This window comes from Squalius cephalus (genome assembly GCF_949319135.1).
Source record: "Squalius cephalus genome assembly, chromosome: 25".
NCBI lineage: Eukaryota > Metazoa > Chordata > Actinopteri > Cypriniformes > Leuciscidae > Squalius > Squalius cephalus.
Genome location: NC_137146.1, coordinates 23,333,528 through 23,358,197, shown reverse-complemented (window position 1 = coordinate 23,358,197; position 24,670 = coordinate 23,333,528). Strand labels below are relative to the sequence as shown.

Here is a 24,670-nt window from a genome sequence, read left to right as displayed (position 1 = left end):
ACAGGGTGAGCGCCCCCTACAGGCCTCCCTAACACCTCTTCCAGCCGCAACCTAGTTTTCCCAGGAGGTCTCCCATCCAGGTACTGACCAGGCTCAGCTCTGACATTGGGCAACCAGTCTTGAGCTACAGGGTGATATGGCTGCTGGATTTGTTTATATCATGACATCAACCACTCCATGGTTTGATAATCATGACTTTCTTTCCTGCCTTTTCTGCCAACTACATCATTATGAAGTAAAAAATATATATTTTTTGCATCTATTCTTTATGGCCATTCAAAAGAAGCAGTGTATTCTAACGTAATCATTTTAGCAGGAAACATACTAATCTCATTTTGCAAATGTATGCGCCAAATGTATTTTCCTCTGTCAGCTAACATGTTTTATGCTTTATTTACTTACAGCTCAAAACAGAGACTAATGAAGGATTGTGAAATTTTTTATGGTGCCATCATTTGTATAAAACACTGTGAGGGAGAATATGCCATCAATATTTTTGGTTCAAGAGAAAGGCTGTACATTTTAAATGAGTATATCTGTTAAAAGTTTATTTTGTTCACCTTTAGAAGTACACTAACATATATGGCCTCAACTAAAAGCAAGAAATGTAAGATTTTTCATAAGGCCTTTAAAGTGTTACAGACCTTTCAAAAACATCTCTCTGAGTCATGCACTAATGCCACATTACCCTTTTGCATTTATGTGGTTACGTTAACACTAATCAGCCCCTCTGCATGCACTGCTTATGTAAATACTTCATGTTAAATTATGCAGATTTGAAAACCATATATTTTGAAAGAAATGGCTTAAAGAGGATGCTGAAACTGTGAGGAATTTTTACACAGAAAAACTAGAGAAAAAATACATATAAAAATAATACTTAAAAGTTGGTTTCAAATTACTTGAATTTTGGAGGCAACCATCATGAATTAAGTCAGAAATAATGACCTTTAAGCCATTGGACAAACTCTGCATGCCCTTAAAGGGCACTGTAGGAAGCGACCGCTATTCAGTGATATGATCATGGTTGGCAATTTTTTACCACTGATTCAGAACCACAATATTTTCATATTTAACAATGCCTTGACATAAGCTTTCATTGTAAAAGCATTGCTGTGTAAGCACTATTTTTATGCAATTTTGTTTAGCATGTACTGTATATGTTTTTGTTTTTTTGACTCTCAAAGTGATGGGAGCCATTGACTTGCATTACATGAATCAAATGAAATGAAATGATTGACAAGGCAGTTTAAATGGTGACAGGACGCACGTAACTAAGCAACAGAGCGATCTGTTAAAGACACAATTATGAAGTATATAGTAAGTAGTATGTCCCAAGGCTTGCCTATGCTATTCTGCTAAACACTTAGTTAGTATGTACCTTTTCTTCACAAAATGAGTTTATACTTTTAGGGTGTAGTATGAGTAGGTAAACTGTGACGCAGCAACTCACTATATGCCGATGGACTTCTATTGGTCACATTTCTGTGATGTCACTGAGGAGTTCAGTCCTTGTCCTTGAAAAACTCTGATAAAAAGCTCATCCTGCTGACAGCTACTTTGCTACAGCAGTTTGGATTTTCTTGCATGAGTCATCACTCTATCACACTCTGGCTTTTCTGTCTTTCTGTCTCCACGGCACTCACTCCACCTCTCCTCTCTCTATCCATATGCCCATCCCCCAACCCCTCCCTAAAAAGAGGAGGATGTCCCGTTATCTCCCGCATCCCTCGGATGCAGTCGACTAATTATGGGCTTTATGTGCCTCTGCTCTGGGACTGATACGCGTAGGAGGGGGCTTTGGGAGGGGGGAGGGGGCAGGGGGCAGGGGGTGGGGGGCGGGGGGGGGGGGGGGTAAATATCTCCTCTCAGGGGCTAAATGCGCCAAGAGAATAACAAGAAGAGATTACATTTAAAGTGGATTTTAGGCTGGAAATTAATAGTGAAGGGGGTGAAGGGAATATGTGGAGCATAGCAAACGCTAGTCTGTGCGACATCACAAAAGCCTACGATTGGCTGTTTATTCCGAGGAAAAGCCTTTACTGGCTTTCTAAAGGTTTATAAGCTCTCGCATATGGCTATTCAGGCTATTAAAAATGCTTCACTTACAGCCCGAAAAAAAGGCCACACGTTTCCCCAACGGAATGAAAAGAGGCATTCGGGAATGGTCTGTTTCACTATTGTATTTTTGCTTGGGATTCAAGAGCTGGTTTTAATTGGAACAAGTTTCATTTTTGCGAAAATACAGAATAACCAATTAATTTTTATGTATTTTAAGCACCTTCAAATGAAAGCAACAGCACCCTCAGTTGATAATATCATATTGATGAAACAGATTTGACAAACGCTCCAGTGCGTATTTGTGTTTGAGCTCTGAAGAACGACAAATGTTTCTATTTACAACATGCTTTTGCAACGGTGAGCAATGTAGCCAATCACAGACATGTTTGTTGATCTCTTGAACACAGTGGCCAATCACGTGTGTTTATTTTAGTCAGAATCGCCAGAGTTTTTTTCAGTGCCAAGTTCTGCATGCTGTCTTATCCTCTCATTAACAAAGTGTAGACACAAAGTAAGAAAGAGATTCATTGTGCAGTGTAGACAACATTTATTATCACAGAACTTTGTGAGATCGCGATAAACTGAGATGAGTGACAGCTTTTTAGCAATTATAAAGGGAACAAGCCTTGCACACTTTCTATGCTATAGCCTATAATTCGTTCAGAATTTGCATAAACGTTTTGTTTTTCATGCTGCTAAGAGGACAGTTACACGCTGCAGTTTCGAAAGTTTCACATATAATTGCGTTATTCGCTCTTAAAATTCCAATGATTGAAATAGTAATAACCATAGCAAGAGACAAAAATGTCAAAATAGATACACATTAAGCAATGTTAATGCAGACTAATAGATTTTCATATCAATATTTTTGAAATTCTATTCTAACTATTTGTATAAGTCATGACTTCCAAATAATCTTGTAAATGTCTCACTGTACATTGCTATTCTTGTCATGGTGGAGTCATTGCTTACATCTGCACTTTACTAGAGAACCCTCACTAATTTCAGAAGCACCCTCAGTGAATTGATTCTGGAACCTGGAGTCCTGTATGATTCCAATCAAATCATACATCTCTGTTTTAACTCACTCTGTTTGAGAGAGCTTCATTTGGTCAAGGAAAGCTAAAAGCAAAATCATTAGTAACTGAAAGCAGACAATATCCTCTGTCCCAATGACATGACAGTCAGGGGCTTTAATGCAAGTGTGTTAGACATCCATCAACAGCGTACATGTAAATGCACTGCTTTTGATGAGAAGAAATAAGTGCTATTCAATTAGCATTGAAACGCTCACAAGTAATGGCTTTGACCCGTGTATAAAACAAGGTTGATCAAGCTATCGGTCTCTCACTTGCACACAAACACACACTCAATCATTCAGGCTTTCTCTTTCACTGCCAGCAGTCACTTCTCAATAAAAGAACAACTTCCTCACCAAAGTCAACCAGCTTGATTCCTCCTTCTGTGGTGAGCAGGATGTTGTTGCCCTTGACGTCTCGATGGATGGTCTTATTGATGTGCAAATGCTGGAGACCCTTCAGAGACACGAGCGAATGTTACAGAGCCAAGCAGTGAAACGGCTCACTGAAAAGGTGCATTTTAAAACATAGAGGAATCAGGTTGGTTTTTGAGTTTTACCATGATAGCTTCATGTAGGATGAAGGCTATGATGGGTTCCTCCACGCGGTCTCCTCTTTTCAGCAAACCTTTAGCCAGATCTGTGACAGACCCTCCATTACACAGCTGCAAACACATAAATACATTCATTCATTTAAAGAACACATTTATATGCAAACATGTTATATATGGCAGTTATATATGGCAGTACAACCGGTTTCTGGTTAAATAAATAAATAAAATAAATAAATAAATAAAGATTCTTAATTCAGACTCAGACTGGATGACACATATTATCCATTATACACCCATGTTTTTAGTATTATTGTAGTACAGTATTACTTTAGTACTCAATAATATTTTGAATCAACTTTTATTTTTATATTTTATTTTAGTTAAGATTTAGCAATTTCTTTATGTGCTTTGATAATTTTACACATGCAGCTATAAAAATAAAATGAATGAATTAAAATAATTAAATTAAAAAAATATATATTCAAACATAGAAAGCAAGATAATAAATAAATAAACAAACAAACAAACAAATAAATAAAGACTCACACTGGATGGGCTATTTTCATATTTTCTGTAAAAAATCCAATATACATCAGTGTTATTTTAGTATTTTTTGTAGTATTTATCAATATTTGGAATTATTATTATTATTATTTATTTTTTTTACTTTTTATTTAAGTTTAGTTAAGTCATTTTGTTATGCTTTTGTCATTTTACACAGCTGCAAACAAATGAATACACAAATCAATTGTTATTGTTTAGTAAATAAATAAATAAAACACATTTTGTATGCAAACGAGCAACATGTTATATGGTAATACAAACTGTTTCTGTAAATAAATAAATAAACAACCAAATAAATAAATAAATATATCTTTAAAAGGTGAAACACACTTTCTAAAGAACACTTGCTTTTAAAAAGCCTACAGTCACTTATAGAAATCAAACATTACATTCAAATTAATCATTTTCTGATTGAACACTAAAGTACTGCTTTTTTCTTTTCATCAATCAGACCGAACGGGTCAAATAATAGATTCCTCATGGAAATGGTGAAGTTAACAGTAGGAAATATAATAAGGTTGCAGCTGTTGTAATAATGTTCAGAGAGGTCTTAAATAGTCCAGGGAAGCATGTTTAAAATGCCAATTTCCATTGCTTTACAAAATCTAACACATTATTTTTGTAGCAACAACATCCTGTAAAACTAACTGGCTTGATGCTGTGGCTATGATCAATGCTAACAGTTTGCCTTCAGTCAGAGGACACGGAGGTGAAAATTGTTCTTTTTTTTTTTTTGCCAGGCAAGCCCTCTTGAAATTACATAAAATTGTCTAGCATGTTGCCAAGGCAACAACAATACCCTCTTATTTAGAGCCATTTAAATCGACCAAAGGCAAACACGGCTGTCTTCGACCCGCTGCTATTGTAATGGGACAAAATGCTTGTATGAATGCTCTGACAGACTCTTATTCACAATATCCCAAAATCTATTCCCTTTTATTTTGATGGAAGAAATACAAATACAGAAGCAGTGATGTGCACCTTGTAGTTCAAGAAAAAAACATGTCTAACCAATAAAGAAAAACAGCAAATTGGCCCTAACGTTACTAATGCATCCAATTACAAATCCTTTGAAAAGATTCTGCTTGATCCAGCCTTTTAGCAGAACACTGAACACTTCAAAGAGAACATCAATGACTCACATCACTTTATGTCCCGAGAGAGCATTTACATTTTCAAATACATTTACTTCTATTTCCAAGAGGCATCCCAAGGAGTTCAGATGAGTGGGTGGAGGGGCTTGATTTCCCTGATTATGCATAAAGCTCAAACATCTGCAGAACGGACAATTATGTAAAGCTAAATTGTGTCATTTCTGTGCCACCAGAAATACAAAAATAGCTGCATTTCTACATTTTCTGAAAAGTAAGTGTTGTTGGCAGGGTGTTGCTAGTGTTTTGAGAGGTTTTACACATTCCTATATGGGTTGTTTCTAGGTACTGAGTGACTCAAGTCAACAGAGCCAAATCTCCTTGATTTTAAGTTTTATTGTCTGCGAGGGGAAAACAGCTTTGAAGCCATTTCTTTTTTTTTTTTTGGTAATAGAACTCCAATGAGCTGCACAATTTGAGGCATCATTCATGTCTATAGTACAGACCTGCAGATATTTACTTGCCAAAATGTAAAACTTAGTGGCCATTCACACAAAATGTGTTTTTTGCATTTAAACTCTTTCCCCACCATTGAAGGAAATTTCCAGCTCTGCGCGTTTTCACTGTTATACGGTAGGGGGCGCTATTACACATCTTTTGAAAGAGTACTAAATCGCCTGATCAAAGCACAGCAGAAGAAGAAGCAGAAACAGGCGATAGCATATGAAATGCTATGCGCATGTAAAATAACGTGATCATCAACATTAAACTACATAAATCAAAACTGCCTAATGTTACTGAATGAAACGTCGACCCAGGACGAGCTATAGGACTGTGAAGCTTTGGGAGTGTTGATGATGGACTCGATGGTCTGTTCTTTCTTTTGATATATTGCATGTTAAAGGGGTGGTTCGGGATTTTTGACATCGGGCCTCATTTTTAAGTCAGCCTGGTTGTTATTCATCAGTGGAGACATTTTTTAAAAAAAATTATCCAGTCCTTATATTTGGATAGTTAGCCGATGCTAGGCTAGCGCGAGTCAAGGGTAGATGTTAGCCAGCCATTAAAAACCGTTTTACCACTCCACAGTGCACCAAACGCAAATCAATTATAACACTAGACTATCGATGCAAATGTACGTTGAGAGAATAATGTTAGAAATCAAACTTACCTTTCATCTCAATGATCCCAAAGGAACTAGTTTCTCAGCAGCTGCGGAATTTTACTTTGCTCCAGTTAGTAATGCGGCAAAAAGTAAACACAGAAAAGAAGCGCACTACAGTGTGTGCAGTACATGTGTGTACCGGCTCACTCGGTTGCCTAGGTAATCAATATCACTCCGCTGCTGCTGTAGACAAGGCTTATGATTACAGGGAACAAATTATAACTAATGCAATGTGATGAAAGGTAAGTTTGATTTCTAACATTATTCTCTCAACGGACATTTGCATCGATAGTCTAGTGTTATAATTGATTTGCGTTTGGTGCACTGTGGAGTGGGTAAAACGGTTTTTAATGGCTGGCTAACATCTACCCTTGACTCGCGCTAGCCTAGCATCGGCTAACTATCCAAATATAAGGACTGGATAATTTTTTTTTTTAAATGTCTCCACTGATGAATAACAACCAGGCTGACTTAAAAATAAGGTCCGATGTCAAAAATCCCGAACCACCCCTTTAAGATATTAATACAACATTCATGCAACATTTTTGTGAAAATGATTTTAAAAAAATGCTGGTGGTGGCTGGCAATTTAAAAAAAAAATGCTGGCGGAGAAAGAGTTAAAACACAAAACGCAGTGCAATAAAAAGAGCATGTTTTTTTTTTTTTTGTTAAATTATAACTTCTTTTAACTTGAGCTCCGTGTTTTAGAACGCAGTGTAGTGAGCAAGATGATGCAAAAGACATGAGATGTGAGTGCAGCGGTCAAACAGTCTCTCTAGCACAAGAAAAACTACTGAAAAGCACCGCAGTGGAAGACAAAAACGAGTTCTATTTCAAAGTGGAACTTTCCACTGCATTATGGAGTTGACGCTATGGGAACACTACTTGTGAGCCGTTGACTGAAACGTGTGTTACATGCCTATTTTGATGGGCTACCGCAGTCAGGTGGCATTACAGGCACGAGTAGAGTACTAATGTGTGTCTAGATTGTCATCAGCTTCTTTGTCTTCAGGAAGCCGCTTGTTGGTCTGTGCGTGATCTCTGTATTAGTGGCTAAAGGTTCTTGCACACTGAGGGCCCTATTTTAACGATCTGAAACGCAAGTGTCAAAGCGCAAAGCGCAAGTAACTTTGTGGGCGGGTCTTGGCGCTGTTGCTATTTTCCCGGCGGGATAAATTACTCTTGCGCCAGGCGCAAATCTAAAATGGGTTGGTCTGAAGAGCTTCATTATTCATAGGTGTGGTTTGGGCGTAACGTGAAATAAACCAATCAGAGCGTCATCTCACATTCCCTTTAAGAGCAGGCGCGCTTGTTCTAAAGCGGATTCCTATCATAACGGCGAATTTGCCAGGAGCGGTTCACAGCCAAGGAGAGCAACGCTCTCGTCAGGGACGTTGGGGATGGAGAAACCCACCCAAATTAACTTCGGTTAAAAAGGAGTATGATAATTTGGGTAAATGTGTAAGCTAGATGTAGCCTATGCTTTTATAATAAATTGTCTATATCTATCTATCTATCTATCTATCTATCTATCTATCTATCTATCTATCTATCTATCTATCTATCGTAATAATGTATGATTTGCAAAAATGAAAACTGCTGCTTCTGTATAGATGAGAGAATCAAAGTGTATGCGCGTTGTGCACACGCCACATTGATTATGGCCAAGCATGCGCCCTTAAAATAGCTTATGAATAACATGCGCAACGCGCCACTGACTTTAAACTATTTTTTCCTGGTTAGTGGCGCAATTGTTTTCTAAACCTGCAAAATAGCATGAAGGAACGTTTGCGCCGGAACACGCCTCCTTTTTTGCGCTGAACCGCCCAGGGAGCGCAAGTTCATTCCCTAGTTTAGCGACGTGCTTCTGTGGAGGGAAAAGCGAGCTTTGCGCGGGTGCAAAATAGGAATGATACATGCGTCGGTGTACAAAGTCAATTGCGCTGGGTGCAAGATAGGGCCCTGAGTCCGAAATTCTCGTCCGAAATTTTCGGACCTACAAAAAAATAAATATGCCCTCACGTTGTGTCAATCACATTTACACACTGTCTCCGAAACTTTCATCCGTCATAAATAAATTCGGATCGGATTTGATGTTCTGAGTTTTTCGTATCAGTAGTTTTGTTTTGACAATTCAGAGCCACCGAAAGACGAATATGAAAAAACGCATACGAAAATTTTGGACTCGTTGTGCAAGGACATTAAGAGTGAAAAAAAAGTTAAAAAGTCAAAGTTTAGGAGATGTGTCACGCTGTGCCCATAGCGTCAACCTCATGACGCAGTGTCTCGTTTCCCCTTCACAGGAAACCATGGTTACAATAAATTTAGAAATTATTAAATGTTGTTTATCTGTGTTTCCTGACTATTTTCTTCCATAACCCCTCTCAAAAAGGGCAGCATAGCATTCAGTTTAACTTGTTCTGGACGTCCAAGCTTGATAAGTGGTGGGCTGAAAGGGTCATTTGTCATTGGGTTGAGCAGTAAAGGTGAAATGTGGACACTTGAACAACAAGGTATGTTAGTGGATGTGAAGTGAAAAATTCCCACAGCTTTAGGGCCCATTTTGAAATCTCATTATTACTGTGCCACGGGGGACTGTGGCATTGTAGCACACCTTCATGTTTCACTACCATTTACCAAAGTTAATTGAGCTAACTGCAGGAAGCAGCCCGTTTCATTTATAGCTACAGTAAACACTTCAGTGTCGACCACAGAGGAGCTAGCAAACGTGCTTCAGTTGAGTTGCTGATACAGTGACTGAACGTAATTGGTAATCAGATTGTTCAATACAAGAAACCCTTAAAGGACCTTTAAAGTCAATGTGGAAAACTGACATTTACTTAGATTTTTAATACACACTCCTAGTCTTCTTTGTACTATTTTGACCAGCTAATAAATAATGTATTACACGTAAAACAATCATTAACAATGTTCACAACTGTAGATGTAGAAGAAACAATAATGCCAGCACTGATAAATCAACCAACGTTCTTCTGAATCTCAGTTCTTACTGTTGAACTAGTACAGTGAAGACTAAAGAGCAAAGCTGACCTCATTACGTCATGGCCACCTCAGCCAGAGATCATCTGCCATCATTAAATTTCACTGTGACACAGACAGACAGAGAGAGTTAGACATTTATCTGACAGAGAGCAACTTGAATGTTTTACTAAACACTTCCTTCAAGTACTGCAACATTAACGTCAAGGTTTCAGGTTTAGGTTCAGGTTTATTCAGTAAAGTTGTGAAAGTTATACCTCAAATCTCCGTCAGTTGTTGATTAGAATGTTCATACTGATATTTTCTGTAGGGAAAACTATCTAAGCACATGGTCTAAAACGCACGGCGCAGGAGCACTTAGGGCGTGTCTGAATCCAATTTTGCTAGTTTAACGAAGAGAAAAATGGTCGGCGTTCCCAGCGCATGGTCCTTAAGGGTTGTCCCTAATCTCTTAATGAGTAATGGGTGTGTTTTAGGCATAACGTGCAATAAACCAATCAGAGTCTCATCTCCCATTCCCTTTAAAAGTCAGTTGTGCTCGCGCCATGGCGGATTCGCTACTTACATGGCGGAATTTGCAAGCGGAAAAACCGAATGCTTCTCTAGCGAGGAATCTGCTCGTGCGCGAGGTTAAAGTGCGCAAGCAGACCATTTATGGGACAAGCCGGATTCCACCATATCTATATGAAGAGTTCAGATGCAAAAGCCTCTAAGTGCCATCTGAAATAAGAATGATCATTTTTATCAAGCTCATATATTTAAGTTCAATAATGTCACTTAAATGGCAATGCAAATGACCTATTAATTGTCATTTAAGTGAAATTACTGAACTTAAATATACGAGCTTTATAAAAATGATCATTCTAGGAGAAAATTTCAGATGGCACTTAGAGGCTTTTGCATCTGATCTCTTCATATGTACACAATATTATATCTTTTACACTGTAATCCTTTTATTTTTAATACTTATTCCCTGTGTATAATAAGCATAGTGTACGCGTGTTGTGGACCCGCTTATAGGCGCATATTACTAACGCACTCTTTAAATAACAAAAAAATCTTGCACCATTGGACCAGGTTTCAGTTGGTCAATGGCGCAGTCTAGCAAAAAACTAGCAAAAAACACTTGCATCGCGTCTGGCGCCGCATTGAGCCAGGTGTATGATAGGGCCCTAAGTCTAAACTCCTCCTTTCCGCGAGCCAACTCTGCTCTGATTGGTCAGGCGGTTCAGTCTGTTGTGATTGGTCTACCGCTTACAGCGCATGACGGGAAAGAAACGGCAATTTCCATATCAGAATTTCAGCGGAGACTTTCTCAGCGCTTGTGCTCAAAGTGATAAAAACAGTAACAATGGCATCCGTTTTTCCCCCCTTTCAATTCCAGCACGAGTCCTCATCCCTTGGAAGTGTACGTAAAGTGGATTCGTAGTGCTGAAAACAGCATCTTCTCGACACAAACCAAACTCTTCCAGGCTTCAGCTACAACTACAGTGTTTGAGGGCGAGTGAAAATAGACGTTGTTCGCGGCAGCCAATGAAGACCATAGGCTGGCATTATGGAAATTTGTTACATTGTTACATAGGTTTGCAACAGGAAGTGAGACTGGAATTGCTAACGGCAGTTCAAAATGTATTCTTTCTTAAAGGAGAGAATAACATTATTTGTTGTATATGCTGATCTTTAAAACTTTGCAGACCCTTTAAATCCATAAACAGCTATACTACACACTACATGAAAGGTAATATTTGAAAAAAGCATAAAGGGCACTTTAAGAAATAAGTTGTGTTTTTGTGAAGAGTCATCTGAAAGGTGTATACTCAATGGAGATGAATACTGAACTCATAATAGATTTCAATAAAAAGAGTTTTAGTCATGTATGGTGTGGGTTGCCCTCCTCAGTGTTTTTCACCATAACGTGACCCAAAGTGTTTTACTAAAGATGGTGCCGACCGGCTCCTCCTCAAAAATACTCTTCAGAAACCTACAGGTGACGTCACGGACACTACGTCGTCGTCCATATTTTTTTTCAGTCTATGGTATATACACTATAGCGTAGTGTTGTTCGGGGACCTTCTTGCTGCTCAATTTTAGCCCATTCTTTACATAAAGCTATGGTTCAGAAGACTGGGAATTTAGTGCATGAGTTGTATGGACTATTTTTTATGGTTATTTTTTGGGCTCCCATTCACTTTAATTGTTTGGAAAACATGAGCATGAACATTCATCTCTTTTTGTGCTCCACAGAAGAAAGAAAGCCATATGGGTTTGGAATGACATGACAAAATCATCAGTCCTTTTTGTTTTAATTTCTTCCTATTATTTTATTTTTAGACCATATCACTCTGGATTACCTCAGGCGGTGGTGAACATGCTATTAATGTCATCTACTGACGAGTCATCAACATAATTCCTCACATAGGCTACGGATGAAAAGACTCGAGACTAATTCAGCCATCCTCCCACTGCCAGCATGGCTAATGCCTTTCAAAGTTTTAACATGGGCTTTAAAAAACCAAGCTAAACCTTTGATTTGCAGATATCCACTCTCAAGTTCTCAAAACAGTTTACTAGTTACTTGCTAGTAACACACCTGGAGCTTCTGACCTTAAATATATTTTATTTTAATAGAATTTTTCATCAAGTGCTGCAAATGATCAAATCAGTAGCTTTCTCTGAGCTATAGTGTGTGTGTGTGGCCCTCACACCTTTCAAGAAAAAAACACCTCTTTTGTCTGAACGACCTGATCATTTACACTCAAATAATGAGCTAGGTGTCTGCTTTCTCTCAGCGTTTAATGAAAAAGCCCTAACAAACAATGGCATTTTAAACCTCATTGTGAATTAATGACACAAGGGCACAAGACACATAAGACAGTTCGAAAAGGGTCTGCCAAAGAACCAGCCATCATATACAAGAATCAAGGCCAAAAACCACTGCCACCACTTTAACTATATTAAGGGAATGAGTGAAATTAAACAGCATTGCACCGTTTGAACTGTTGGTTTAAGCACAATGTGTTAATGTTGTAATAAAAATGACCTGTAGTAGCATTTCAATATAAAAAATATTCAGAACATTGCATTACAACACCCTGGCGACCACATACAACACCTAAGCATTGTGTCCGAGGGTAAAAGAGATGTTCAAATGTGAGTTTGTCTGGATGAGGCATACTAATATTTATATATAGCTATACTTCAAACCACTTCATAAATAAACCCTCATAAAAGTGGGTTGCTTCCACTGAAAATAACTGAGAGGGCAAAACACAGAAATGAATAATTCACCTCATATCCAAAGTAAACCCACATACACATATTGTTCACAAGTTTAAGATCAGTAATGATTTTTAATGCTTTTGAAAGAAGTATTCAGTGCCACATGATCCTTCAGAAATCATTATAATATGCTGATTTGCTGAAAACAGTTGTGCTGCTTAATATTTTTGTGGAAACCATTACACTTTTTTCTCTATTTTTTTTACAAATAGAAAGTTGAAAGAAAAAAACAGCATTTATTAAAAATAATGTTTTTGTAATAATGAAAAAGTCTTTATTGTCACTTTTGATCAATTCAGTGTGTCCTTGCTGAATAAAACTATTAAATAAAAATAAAATGTAACTGATAACTTTTCCTATAAATGTTGCTCATTGCTATTTCATGTTCACCATACTGCATAATATACATCTATAGAATCATATTGCAGGTGTTTGCAAATAACTTTTTTAAGCAATGATGCAAGCACCATTTTATATTGATATTCTCCAGGTTCTACGAATCCAGTCAATAAAGTCACTTCATCAAGAAAGCTTTTACAAACTGCATATCTACAAAAAAGGCCATGCATTTTAAAAGAAATAAATGAAATCCTACAATAACAGTGGTACAGAGACATACTCTTTCATGTGAAACTACAACAATGAACTGCTGTCATTAGTCCTTTCCCAGCCATTAACCACCAGCTGGATCCTACAAGCCAACTTGAACAAACCTGAATAGAGATCACTTCTGATATCTTTGAAGTTTTAATATGACGGAGCAGAGTCGGCCCCTTATACGATGAGAAACCAATGAGTACAGATGAAAGCAGCCCCCTCTATACCCATAATTAGAAGCCACAACACAAAGGAAAGGCAGAACAAGCACCAGCCCTGATGAGCAGCCAGCAAAGTGGAGGACGCAATTTGTGCAAGTCCTCTCTGTAATCAGGGGTCACTCACTTCTTCCCAGATCATACTGAAATACAGAAAATTACAGTTCAGAGGGGGACGACTGTAACCATGGCAATTTAACATCTCGGCTGCTGCTGAACGCTTCAATACTCGACTATGATTCCAGCCAGGGGATTAACTTCCACATTTGGATTGCTGACTGTGGATTTTGCATGCAGGAGTTTGCATACAGAAATGCAAAGCTCTTTAGGGAAACACAGAAAAAAGAAAAAAGAAAAAAAATATCATTCCCTCTAAATACAGATGGAGGAACTTGCTTAAAGCCTTGCAAAAGAAGAAAACTGCTTTTCTGGTAACTGTGTTACATCCATATTGATAAAATGTGGTTTCTTCAGGGAAAGTGAAATGTGCCATGCTTTTACATTTCCATCAAAAACAGAATTTCGATACGGCTATGCAGAAATATCTAAGCACTTTATAAACATGATATTTTTTTGTACAGTGGCCTCAAACAGTAAGCATTTCTAAATGTCAAACCAAGTAATACTAGAGCTTTCTCTGTGCTTTCTGAGCCTTTTTCATTATTTTAAACATTACATTTATTGTTTTAGCATTTAAAATTATGTTATTTATTTCAAACAAAATTTTGATGGGGCACTAAAACAACTTTTTTACTACGGTATGAACAGACATATGCACATTTTTATTTCTACACAAAAACTGGCTCAGAAGGTTACAGAACTATGTGGGACTTGTTAACTAGCTAATGCCCTGCCCAAATACCCACACTTGAGGTCTTGGCCGTGACAGGAAGTAAGTGAGCAAGGCTGTCCCATGTGCCCTTAATGCACACTAAACCCACACTATCTCAAATACCGCTTAATCATAATCATGCATTATGTTCGGGAACTCACATGCCCCGAAATCGCAAGATGTCAAGGAAAACATTCCACGAATTAAATTAATTATTTATTACATATAATTTGGTAGTAAAACATATGGGGCCCTATTTTAACGATCTGAAACGCAAGTATCAAACGTGAAACGCAAGTAACTTTGTGGGTAATCATTGGTGTGGTTTGGGCATAACGTGAAATAAACCAATCAGAGCGTCATCTCACATTCCCTTTAAGAGCAGGTGCGCTTGTTCCAATGGCGGATTACTATTATAATGGCAGATTTGCCAGGCGCACGCCAGGAGCGGTTCACAGCCAAGGAGACCGACGTTCTCGTCAGGGCCGTAAAAGACAGAGAAGTGACATTGTATGGGGATGGAGAAACCCACCCAAATTAGCTTCGGTTAAACAGGCGTATAATAATTTGGGTAAATGTGTAAGCTAGATTTATGCCTATTTTTTCACATCTTCATGGACACCATAATGATTTCCCTCGTGTGGAATATTTTTCCTTGTAATTATGTATGGTTTGCAAAAATGTGAACTGCTGCGTCTGTAGATGAGAGAAGCAAAGTGTATGCGCATTGTGCACACGCAACATTATGGCCAAGCATGCGCCTTAAAATAGCATCTGAACGCACCGCTTTAATAGCCACTGAAAACGCACCGCTGACTTTGGACTAGGTTTTTCCTGGTCTGTGGCGGAATTGTTTTCTGAACTGCAAAATAGCACCAGGGAACGTTTGCGCCGGAACACGCCTCCTCTTTTAGCTGAACCGTCCCCGGGAGCGCTAATTTACCGACGTGCGTCTGTGGAGGGAAAAGTCCGCTGTGCGTCGGGTGCAAAATAGGAATGATACATGCGTCGGTGTACAAAGTCAATTGCGCTGGGTGCAGTATAGGGCCCAGAGTGTTGCACATTGTATTGGTGCAAAGATACGTAAGGTATGTGTATTTTGTACAACATTTGCAACTGCTTTTTATCACTTAATAAGAAACACCACAATTTTAAAACTGTGTCTTCTGTTAGTTACATAGTTACGACTACTGAACAGACATTTAGAAGTTTATTTTCAAATGCAAAGTAAAAAAAAAAATATTAAAAAACCCTCTGTAAACACTTGCATTTGTTTGCAAGACTATACAGTAAGTGTGTGCCATCGGGTAATCAAAAGTTCTATACACAGTTGCAGTCTTCACGCCAACTTGAACGCTTTGATCAAATACAGGAAATACGTCATGTAAGTAGACAAGTGTTCAAGAGCAAAGACTGCAAGTGTGGGTATTTGGACAGGGCATAACCCTCCTCATACCCACACTGAGACTGAAGTAAAATTTGACACCAAATGAATTAATCTATCCAGGCAGGTCTAATATATTAAACACAGACCAAGAGTGAATTCAGCTGTGCAAAAGCAGGGAAAAAAAAGACTACTTATGATCTGTTTCCACAAGGTGATGCTTAAAAAAAGATAACATATAAAACTAACTGGCATTTGATCGTGTGATTTCTGAAGCTCTCTATAGTCAACAAAAGGTCTCAGAAAGGTCTATTTGCACTGTGATCATCAGAAAACAAAGATAATTGGAGATGATGTTCAGGGGCACAGCGTGTTAAAAATGTTCGCCATGGCTTCATGGAACTAGAGAATTTATAAATGTTTCAGATACAAAGCACAAATCAGGAACACAAGGGAAACATTTCTCACCGAGCATTTCCTTCCTAATCTGTACATTTAAATCACAATTTTGAAAACAAACTGCAAATTAATTGCTCCTTACAACAACAAATTAGTGGTTGATATGTTTGGTTTAGTTATTTACTGATATCTAGACAGAGTGGCAGATATAATCCTGGTTTAGGCAATTTAATGATAGCAAATAAGACAATAATTACTCAAAATTCACTTAAAAGTATTTGAAAAAAAAAAAAAAAAACCTGAATGTTTTGGAATAACTTCACTTAACTGTTTTTGTCTAATGTTGAAATTTGAAAATGATCAAATATTTTGCATTATTGGCCATATAGCTACTGTATTGGTCGATAAGTACCAAAAAGATGATTATATTATGAAATGACCATGTTTAGTTGATACCAAGTGATACCATGATACCAAGTGTGTGGATTATAGAGAGACTTTCAGGAGGATAAACTTATAAAGATAATTTACATAGAAAGTTCTATAACATTAAGAAAATTAGTAAAAACAAACCTTTTCCTTTGAAGTCATTATTCATTAGAAAATGTTGTACTAAGCCTATTCAAAATGCTGTAAAAACATGTGTACAGTTGAAGCTGATTTAAGTTTTGGGGTCCAAACTATTTCTTCCGACTTCCTTTAAGACTTCATATAAAGGGGGTCAAACCCACCTGCCATGTGAGCACTCAGAAGGATGATTAAAGGGGTCATATAATGCCATTTTTGTACAAGCTAATATGATTCTTTAGGGTCTAAATTAAAAGTTTGTAATATACTTTAATTAAAAATTCTCATTAGTATTGTAAGAAAACACTAATTTTACCTGGTCAAAAACAGCTCTGTTTTCAGCACGCCGTTTAAGTGCATGTGTCTTTAAATGATAATGAGCTTTGCTCACCCCGCCCCTCTGTTCTGTGGGGCGTTTTGCCACAACAACACATGTGGAGTGTTGCCTTGACAACAGTTGAGGGTATATTTTTAAGAATGTCAGCTGGAGTCTCTGAGGACACTGTGCAACCGTTTCAATTTGAACCGGAGTCGGAAAACAGGACGTTTCTGAATGGTTGGTTAACGTAATGTCACTTTGATCTATCTTTGTGTGTACTGGCAGGAGATACAAACGCTATGTGTTTACTGATGTATACGTTAGTTCATTGACAGATTGATGTTACAGCTAATGGTCATGAAAAACTTTTTTTCGGTAAATATAGGCATGTCCGTGATGCGTAACGTTATCTATGCAGTGTTGGTACAACTGTCAGGGCTGAAGCACTAACATTTTACTGATCTGTTTAAAAAATAACCAGTCTGTGAGACTATGACAGTCATTAGGCACATAAACAACACATAAGTTACTCAGACAGGAGGTAATACCTTTTCAATGTTCTCGTTTATAAAGCAGTCTGGTGAAATGATTCGCGCAAACATGAAAGCATTGACGTTGATCGTGGGGAATATTCTCTTCGAAAACAAAACTCAGCCACTGCGTCTTCAGCGGTTCGGATTTAGGAACATCAAAATGATGCTGTGTTCGTTATTACACCCAAGAACAGAACACCACAATCGCTTAGACGCCATTCTGCTCCAGCGTATCAACAATGCAGACTATGATGACAGCTCGCTCACGAGCGAGGGCGGGTCTGTGTTGAAACGCTGCTGTCAATCAACAATCGTGGGTGGGGTGTCCGACCGTGTGACGTCACAAGGTCGAACGGCTTGATTTGAGATGGGGAAAACATATAAGGAGATTAAAAAAAAAACACTGGATGGATTTTTATCATTTTATGATGGTTGTGTACAGGCACTGCCAACACACATTTCAGTACAATCAACTTGTAAAAGTGCATGTACCATTATATGACCCCTTTAAACTAACTTTTAATAAACACAGAGGGAAACAAAGCACTACACGCTATAACAAAACGTTAACACAAACCAAGTGCTTAAATACACAAGGGAACTAAAAACAGGGAACAGGTGTGAATTAGAAACCAAATTAACTAGTAGCAGGAAAATGAGAACAAAGGAAACAGGAACTAGAACTAAACCAAACCAAAACACAATGAAACAAACATACATGTGACACCACCAAACCCAAACAAGTATACTCCCAACACTACCTATGTTTGGATATGTACCATGATGATATCATGGAATTCTATTTGAAGTACCTTGGAGTCTTATGTAAATATCATGGTACTGTAAACCATTTGACTAACATGGTATTACCATAACTGTTCCATGGTGCTTTTATGAAAATCCAACAATAGGCTTCAATTTTTAAAACATGCCTAAAGAATAAAGCAGTTTAATTGTTTAAAAACAATTTAAGAATATTGATATGTTGTATTAAGCGTTATGGTACTTCTGAAATTTGTTAAGCTAAAATTAAACTTTAAAAATGATAACTGTTTTTGTGCATAACCATACAAGGAGTTGTGTGGCTATTAAAAATGTAAAACTGATTATACTTCTACATATTGAATTCGAGAATACAAATAATACACATTAAATAAGGTGTACATAATATTCTGTTCCTGTACTGGAACATTCTAATTACTGTATGATTCAGCTGTAATAACACACTTGTAACATTTGCAAATTCAATACAACGTACATAGGCTGTCTGAACACATATTTTTCTGAATAATTACTGCCGAAAGGCATAACTAATGCGCAGTACTCAACAATAGTTACAGTACAGTGCAATATAAAGTGACCTCACTTGTTAGTACAGTGGGACCCATGACAGTGGTAGACCATCTATTTCCAGCTAAAGCCAGTGTGTCTAAATGCAGAATTGTTCTCTGAACCTGCTCATCTTAGCAGGACACAGCCGGCCCACATTAGTAGTCATCTCCACCCTCCCATACCTGTCCTGCCACAAAAACTCTGTCCAGACCTACTGAGACTAAAGTCTATTATGAAACACTCATTCCATTTCCTTCAAACTTGTCTGTTCTCAAGCAGTCAGACAACACAAAAGGCCATGTGGGCCTAATGTGATTTAAAAAAATGACAGTATCTTAATTGTCCTCTAAAAACATCCATTTCACAGCTTTGAGAAATGTTGTGTATGTTCTAATTGAAATGTGCTCCTAAAAATGCAGAGGTGTTGATACTAATAACCTTTTATTAGCAACTTATATTTTGCTAATCCTATATAAACAGATTTTCACTGTTATACGTATCCCATTAGCCCACACTGCAATGGCAGCAATAAATCCATCATGTGATAATGATATAGCATGCAGTACACAACTTTGCTATGATTTACAAATTTTGTGTTCCTGCTGCAAATGTAATAACCATAATTGATTAGGGCATTTAAAAATGTTTTTCCGATAATGTCACAAGCCCAATTTAACACGTGTGATATATACAACAAGCTTAAATGCATGACATAGAATTGAACTTTACCTCTAGCACTAGCCAAAGCTGGTCCCCGTTCTTGACATCCTTCTTGTAGAACATTCCAAAGAACTTGACGACATTGGGATGGTCTGAGAGAGCTTTTAGGATGTTATATTCAGCTTCAATTTCCTCATCAATATCCTAAAATAAACAGATGAATTGATTTTTTTCACATTGAATTCAGATGACTTACACTCTTTGCTGTTTTAAAGTAAGGGTGAGCCACTGTAAATGTTTCTTAAACGGGTTGCTATATTTCTAAATGTAAAATTCAAATGTATTGTACGGAAAACAGGAATACTCTTTTGGTATACCATGACAGTGAGTAAATAATGACAGAATTTAATTTTTGGTTTATATTTTTCCTTTAAGAACCCAAAAAAAAAAAAACAAGAAACAGAGCAATGGCTCAAACGTCTATTTTCATTTTTGAGTGAACAAAGACTTTTCTTTAACTATTCAAAACAAATAACACACATGGAGGCACTGATGCAAAAAAAAAAAAAAAAAAAAAAAAAAAAAAAATTCTAGTAATTTTATCTATTGAATTTAGCGAAGCCAGAAAGGCCATAAAATGTCAGCATTAACAAAAGCCCCACAGCAGTGAACTACACATGAGGCATTGACTGAAATAATATTTGTTGGCTTCCACATCCTTCAAGGTTTTTGGACCAACATCGGAAAATTACTGTTTACTGATTGAGCCTGAGGAAAAACAACCTCTGAGTGTAGAATTTTAATGGATATGGTACACAGGTTTTTCTGTGATGCCTTTTGGCTTCAAAAATGCTCCATATATCTATTACTACACATGATTATAGCATTTCCTGCGGTTGGAAAGCAGTGCAAATAAATATTTGTGAATATCTGAGGTACAATGGCTATGGCAGCTGCAGTCTATTAAATTAAGCCAAGATTTATTTGATCTAGATGAGTGATTTTAAATATACTGGCAGCCAAAGGTCCATTGAAATACTTCCAAGCCTCCTTTCAGGACTTTGAAAGGGTGAATTGGAGAAAGGGAAATTAACACAAATTGCACATCTTCTGAAAAGCCATCTCATCATGATTAGTCTGGGTATATGCTGTTAGAGGTCCTTTTATTTGCCCAATCACTAAACGAAAGAGTGTCTGGCTGGAGAAATAACGAGCAGGACAGAGACACAGAAAGCCTTTTGACATTATCTGCAGGATATAGATGTTCTGTTCTTATATGACAATGGCGAGTGGAATTGCCAGCAGGCCTCTCTTAAGGCATAAACACTCTCACAGGTACAAACAAATGTGCAAATGCATGCATACAGATGCAGACAAATGTGAACTGATTGAACCTGAAGGGTCCAAAATTACCCTGCCCTTAATGACCCTGCCCTTCTGTGCAAATCTGACCTTGAATTTTCTCTGTGTTTAAAAATGGTGACTTTATGATATGACTCTGTCTCTCTTTATAACCTAAAAACACACACCACATACAGGTTTTATCTAGAAGGGTTTTACTCACATGGATTGGATCCAATATTTTGACGGCGGCTTTGCTGCCATTGACTCTGTTAAGCACTTTATAAACTTTCCCATAAGTCCCTTTACCAATAGTCTCAATGATCTCCCAGGTATCAGATGGATCTGGAAAGCTGTCAAAGACGATGGATTTCCCTGAGCGAGGAAACATCTTCCCGAACGATCTCCTGAGGAGAAAGAGCACATATTGAGTCTTGAGCCAAATGTTTTTTTGCAGTTATAGACGGCCCACTCACTGTTTTCCCATTTGACTTATAGTGGTTAACACATAAGTTGATTTATCACTTGTGACGCCTGTACATGCAAGATAAGATGAGTAAAAGAACCCCTGCATGAAAAATACATATATGTATGTATGGGCTTAGTTAGTCTTAGGACAGCTAGGGCTATTTCCGTTTGACAGTAAAGTTACTCCAGGATTAACAAAAATCCATATAGAGTAGTAACATGTCCTACTTAACAAAACTTAACACCCTTTATCATGTCTGACTTGGCTCTGAAAAAGCTGTAGGCTTTTTGCCTGCTATTGAGGATGGAAAACTTGTTTTGGGCTAAAATGTTTTGGTTAAATATACGTCTCAAGGGTTTTTTGATATAAGAATTTGCGAATCCCTTTTCAAAAAACAATGTCTGAGAAAAGTAGGAAGATCTGATCAAAGGTTGAAAGATCTGAAGGTGCAGTGAGCCAATTTACCAAAGGGCCAGACATTATGTTCCTTCAAAGGCATCATTATGTTGAGGTACTGTAACTCAACACAAACTGCCTGTCCTCCTCAGAAACTATGACTTAGTGAAAGAAATTATTACATTTTATTTAGCACAATGCAAAAACTTTGACAGAAACCCAGTTGCAGAGTTATGCATGTTCTGAAGAAAACATTAGTCGTTTTGCCTGTGCAAAGCACTATGCTAGAGTATTCTGGGTAGTTGCCAGGGTGTTGCTATGCTGTGGCTGAGGTTTTCTGGACTGGAGACTAGAGACTACAGAGGGTGTGTTGGAGCTAAACTCTGCAGAAAAGCGGTCTCCAAGAGCAGGATTGGACACCCCTGACCAGGTTGGATATCGAGAACCGGTTCCATTTTAGAACCGGTTCCAAATTTCCAGGCGCAAGAAGACCCGCATACTGTTTTCTGTGCTGCACACACATCCAAAGTGCACTCACAGAAAAAGTGATTTTAATTTTGAACCATTCAAGCACAAAAAGACTTGTGCGCTGTTTTCTGTGCTGCGCACACATGCGCTCTGCGTCTGAAAACTGATAAATGCTGCCTTCGAAGGACGCATTACAAGGTCGGAAGGCATCAAGGCATGTCTGAATGCAATGTTAGTCTCCTGAGATACCTTCATCTGATCGATTTTTGAAGGCAGCATAGATGTATCCTTCGCTGCCTTTGATATCCCACAATCCAGAGCTTTCTAATCTGTGAATAATAAAGATGGCGTCTGAAAGTTGCGGCTGTGGTCAGTTTGTGCGTAAATGTACATTTTTGATAAACATTTTCCACTTAGGATGTCATTTCTAGCGAGAAATTATTATTGTAGTCAATAAATATTCTCTAAGTTTTCACCCAAGCTCACTCTATTTTGCTGTCGATCATTAAACCGTTACACTGCCTCACAAGTCTGTCCGAAATCAGTTTTGTGAGGTACCTTCGTAGACCAACGCTGCCTTCAAAGTCAATGCCTGATAGGGCAGCGAGGCAACAAGTCAGCTGCCTAAATTTTTAGACAAAGAAAACATGTGTAACAGTATATTGGATCCGTGCAGCTCTTAAAGTATAAGGCAGCCTAATATTCCTGCTGCCGTCTCTATAATAACGTCAATCAAACAAAAGACTCACTCGCTGTTCTTGACTGAATAACTTTTGTAACTATATGTTATGTATATTTTATTAATAAAGTGCAGTGTTATTTTTACATTTGATTTAAGTTTCTGCATCTGAATACCTGCAAATCTTTAGTTGTATTTATTTGTGCAATTGCAATTTTTTTATTTGTTCTTTTTTAATACCTGAGTGTTTACTTCTCGTTAATAATGCTTGAAATTTATATTAGTTAGGCTAGTTGTTTTTGCAATGGAAAAGTTCCTTATGTAAGTGTTCTTTAGCATGTTAATTTTTGTTCATGGTATCGGCTACAATCAAATGCTTTGCAATAAGACTTAGAATAAATGTGCATGATATCTACGTTTTTTTTTTTTTTTTTTTTACTTTATTGGAATCGAAATTAGGAATCAATAAGAATCAGAATCGATAAGCATAATCGTAGTCACTAAAATTCCAATAATACCCAACCCTAACCAAGAGCAAATCTTATGTCTGATAACTCAAAAAAGTAATGAAATATCTACATTTAAACAAAGTAGTCTGCTGAGTTACCTTGAAATGGGAGGAATTGTTTATAATAGAGGTCTTCACCCCTGCTCATGGAGACCCACTGTCCTGCAAAGTTTATTTCCAACCTGCTTCAGCACATTGATTAGCTTGATTAGAGGATATTGTAGCTAAACTCTGCAGGACAGTAGGTCCTGAGGGGTAGGGTTGAAGACCTCTGTGTTATAACAGTCAGGGTTTGAAATTAACTTTTTTACTCACTAGCCATATGGCTATTACATTTTTAAGTTACCAGCTATACAGAACTTCTACTAGCAAAAACAAAATTATCAGAAATAAACCAGATTATCAAAGTCACAGCTTAGATTTAAATATATTTATTATTAAATATGACTCTGAATCCTTTCGGCTTTATGACATTCAATCACTGTTTGCCGATTCCATTCAAATAAAATAAAATGGAAATAAAAATAAAATTATCTGTGACTTCTCTTATAATTGCCATGAGTTTACCTGCATGTAGCAAAAGATGCTAGGGCGCCATGCCAGTAATATCAGGCATAAATACTTTAGAAAATGTAGTTTAAAAGAAGAACAATACATTATGTCTACACAAAAGCTAAGCAAATTTGCCATTCTGTAAGTACTGTTAGTAATCACTGATCTTATTATACTGTCTGTCTAACAGATTCACCATTTGTGACCCTACCGGGTGAAAGTTCAACCAGCTCTTTCTCTACTCTAACCAAAATTAAACCTACTTTCAAGAAGAAAACAGCAAAGGTCAACATGTCACTTACATTCTTTTCTTAAATGGTCGATGAACATTTTGTTGAGTAAGTCCATATTGACTCTGTTGAGGCAGTCGTGCCGTGTGAACACTTGTGGAGGAGTTAACCACAGCTAAAGCTAATCTCAGCAAGCCATGCCTGGCACCAGAAACAATGCTAAGCAGCAGAAGATATGTTGGGATTAAGAGGAATTACTTGACTACGCCATGAGCCTTTCCTCATTTAGATTCTCATTGATAAAGGTGCCAAAGCTAGTTAGAACAACTAAGAATATAACGCCAGGGGGACTACCTCTCTAACCCAAAGAAAGTAACTAGGCAGAGTAGCTTAG

General features: G+C 37.6%; 1 protein-coding gene across 1 annotated transcript in view; it reads right to left on the bottom strand.

The window, feature by feature from the left end:
* Nucleotides 1–24,479, bottom strand: part of myo3a (myosin IIIA) — a 77,966-nt gene extending 53,487 nt beyond the window's left edge. Inside the window, exons 1-5 of the mRNA XM_079863830.1 lie at nucleotides 24,349–24,479; nucleotides 21,198–21,381; nucleotides 19,703–19,837; nucleotides 3,700–3,804; nucleotides 3,497–3,596 (exon numbers count right to left, since the gene is read on the bottom strand). Coding sequence (XP_079719956.1) covers nucleotides 3,497–3,596; nucleotides 3,700–3,804; nucleotides 19,703–19,837; nucleotides 21,198–21,381; nucleotides 24,349–24,350 — 526 coding nt within the window. The 5' untranslated portion in view covers nucleotides 24,351–24,479. The remainder of the gene's footprint in view (nucleotides 1–3,496; nucleotides 3,597–3,699; nucleotides 3,805–19,702; nucleotides 19,838–21,197; nucleotides 21,382–24,348) is intronic.
* Between the last annotated feature and the right edge of the window lie 191 nt (nucleotides 24,480–24,670).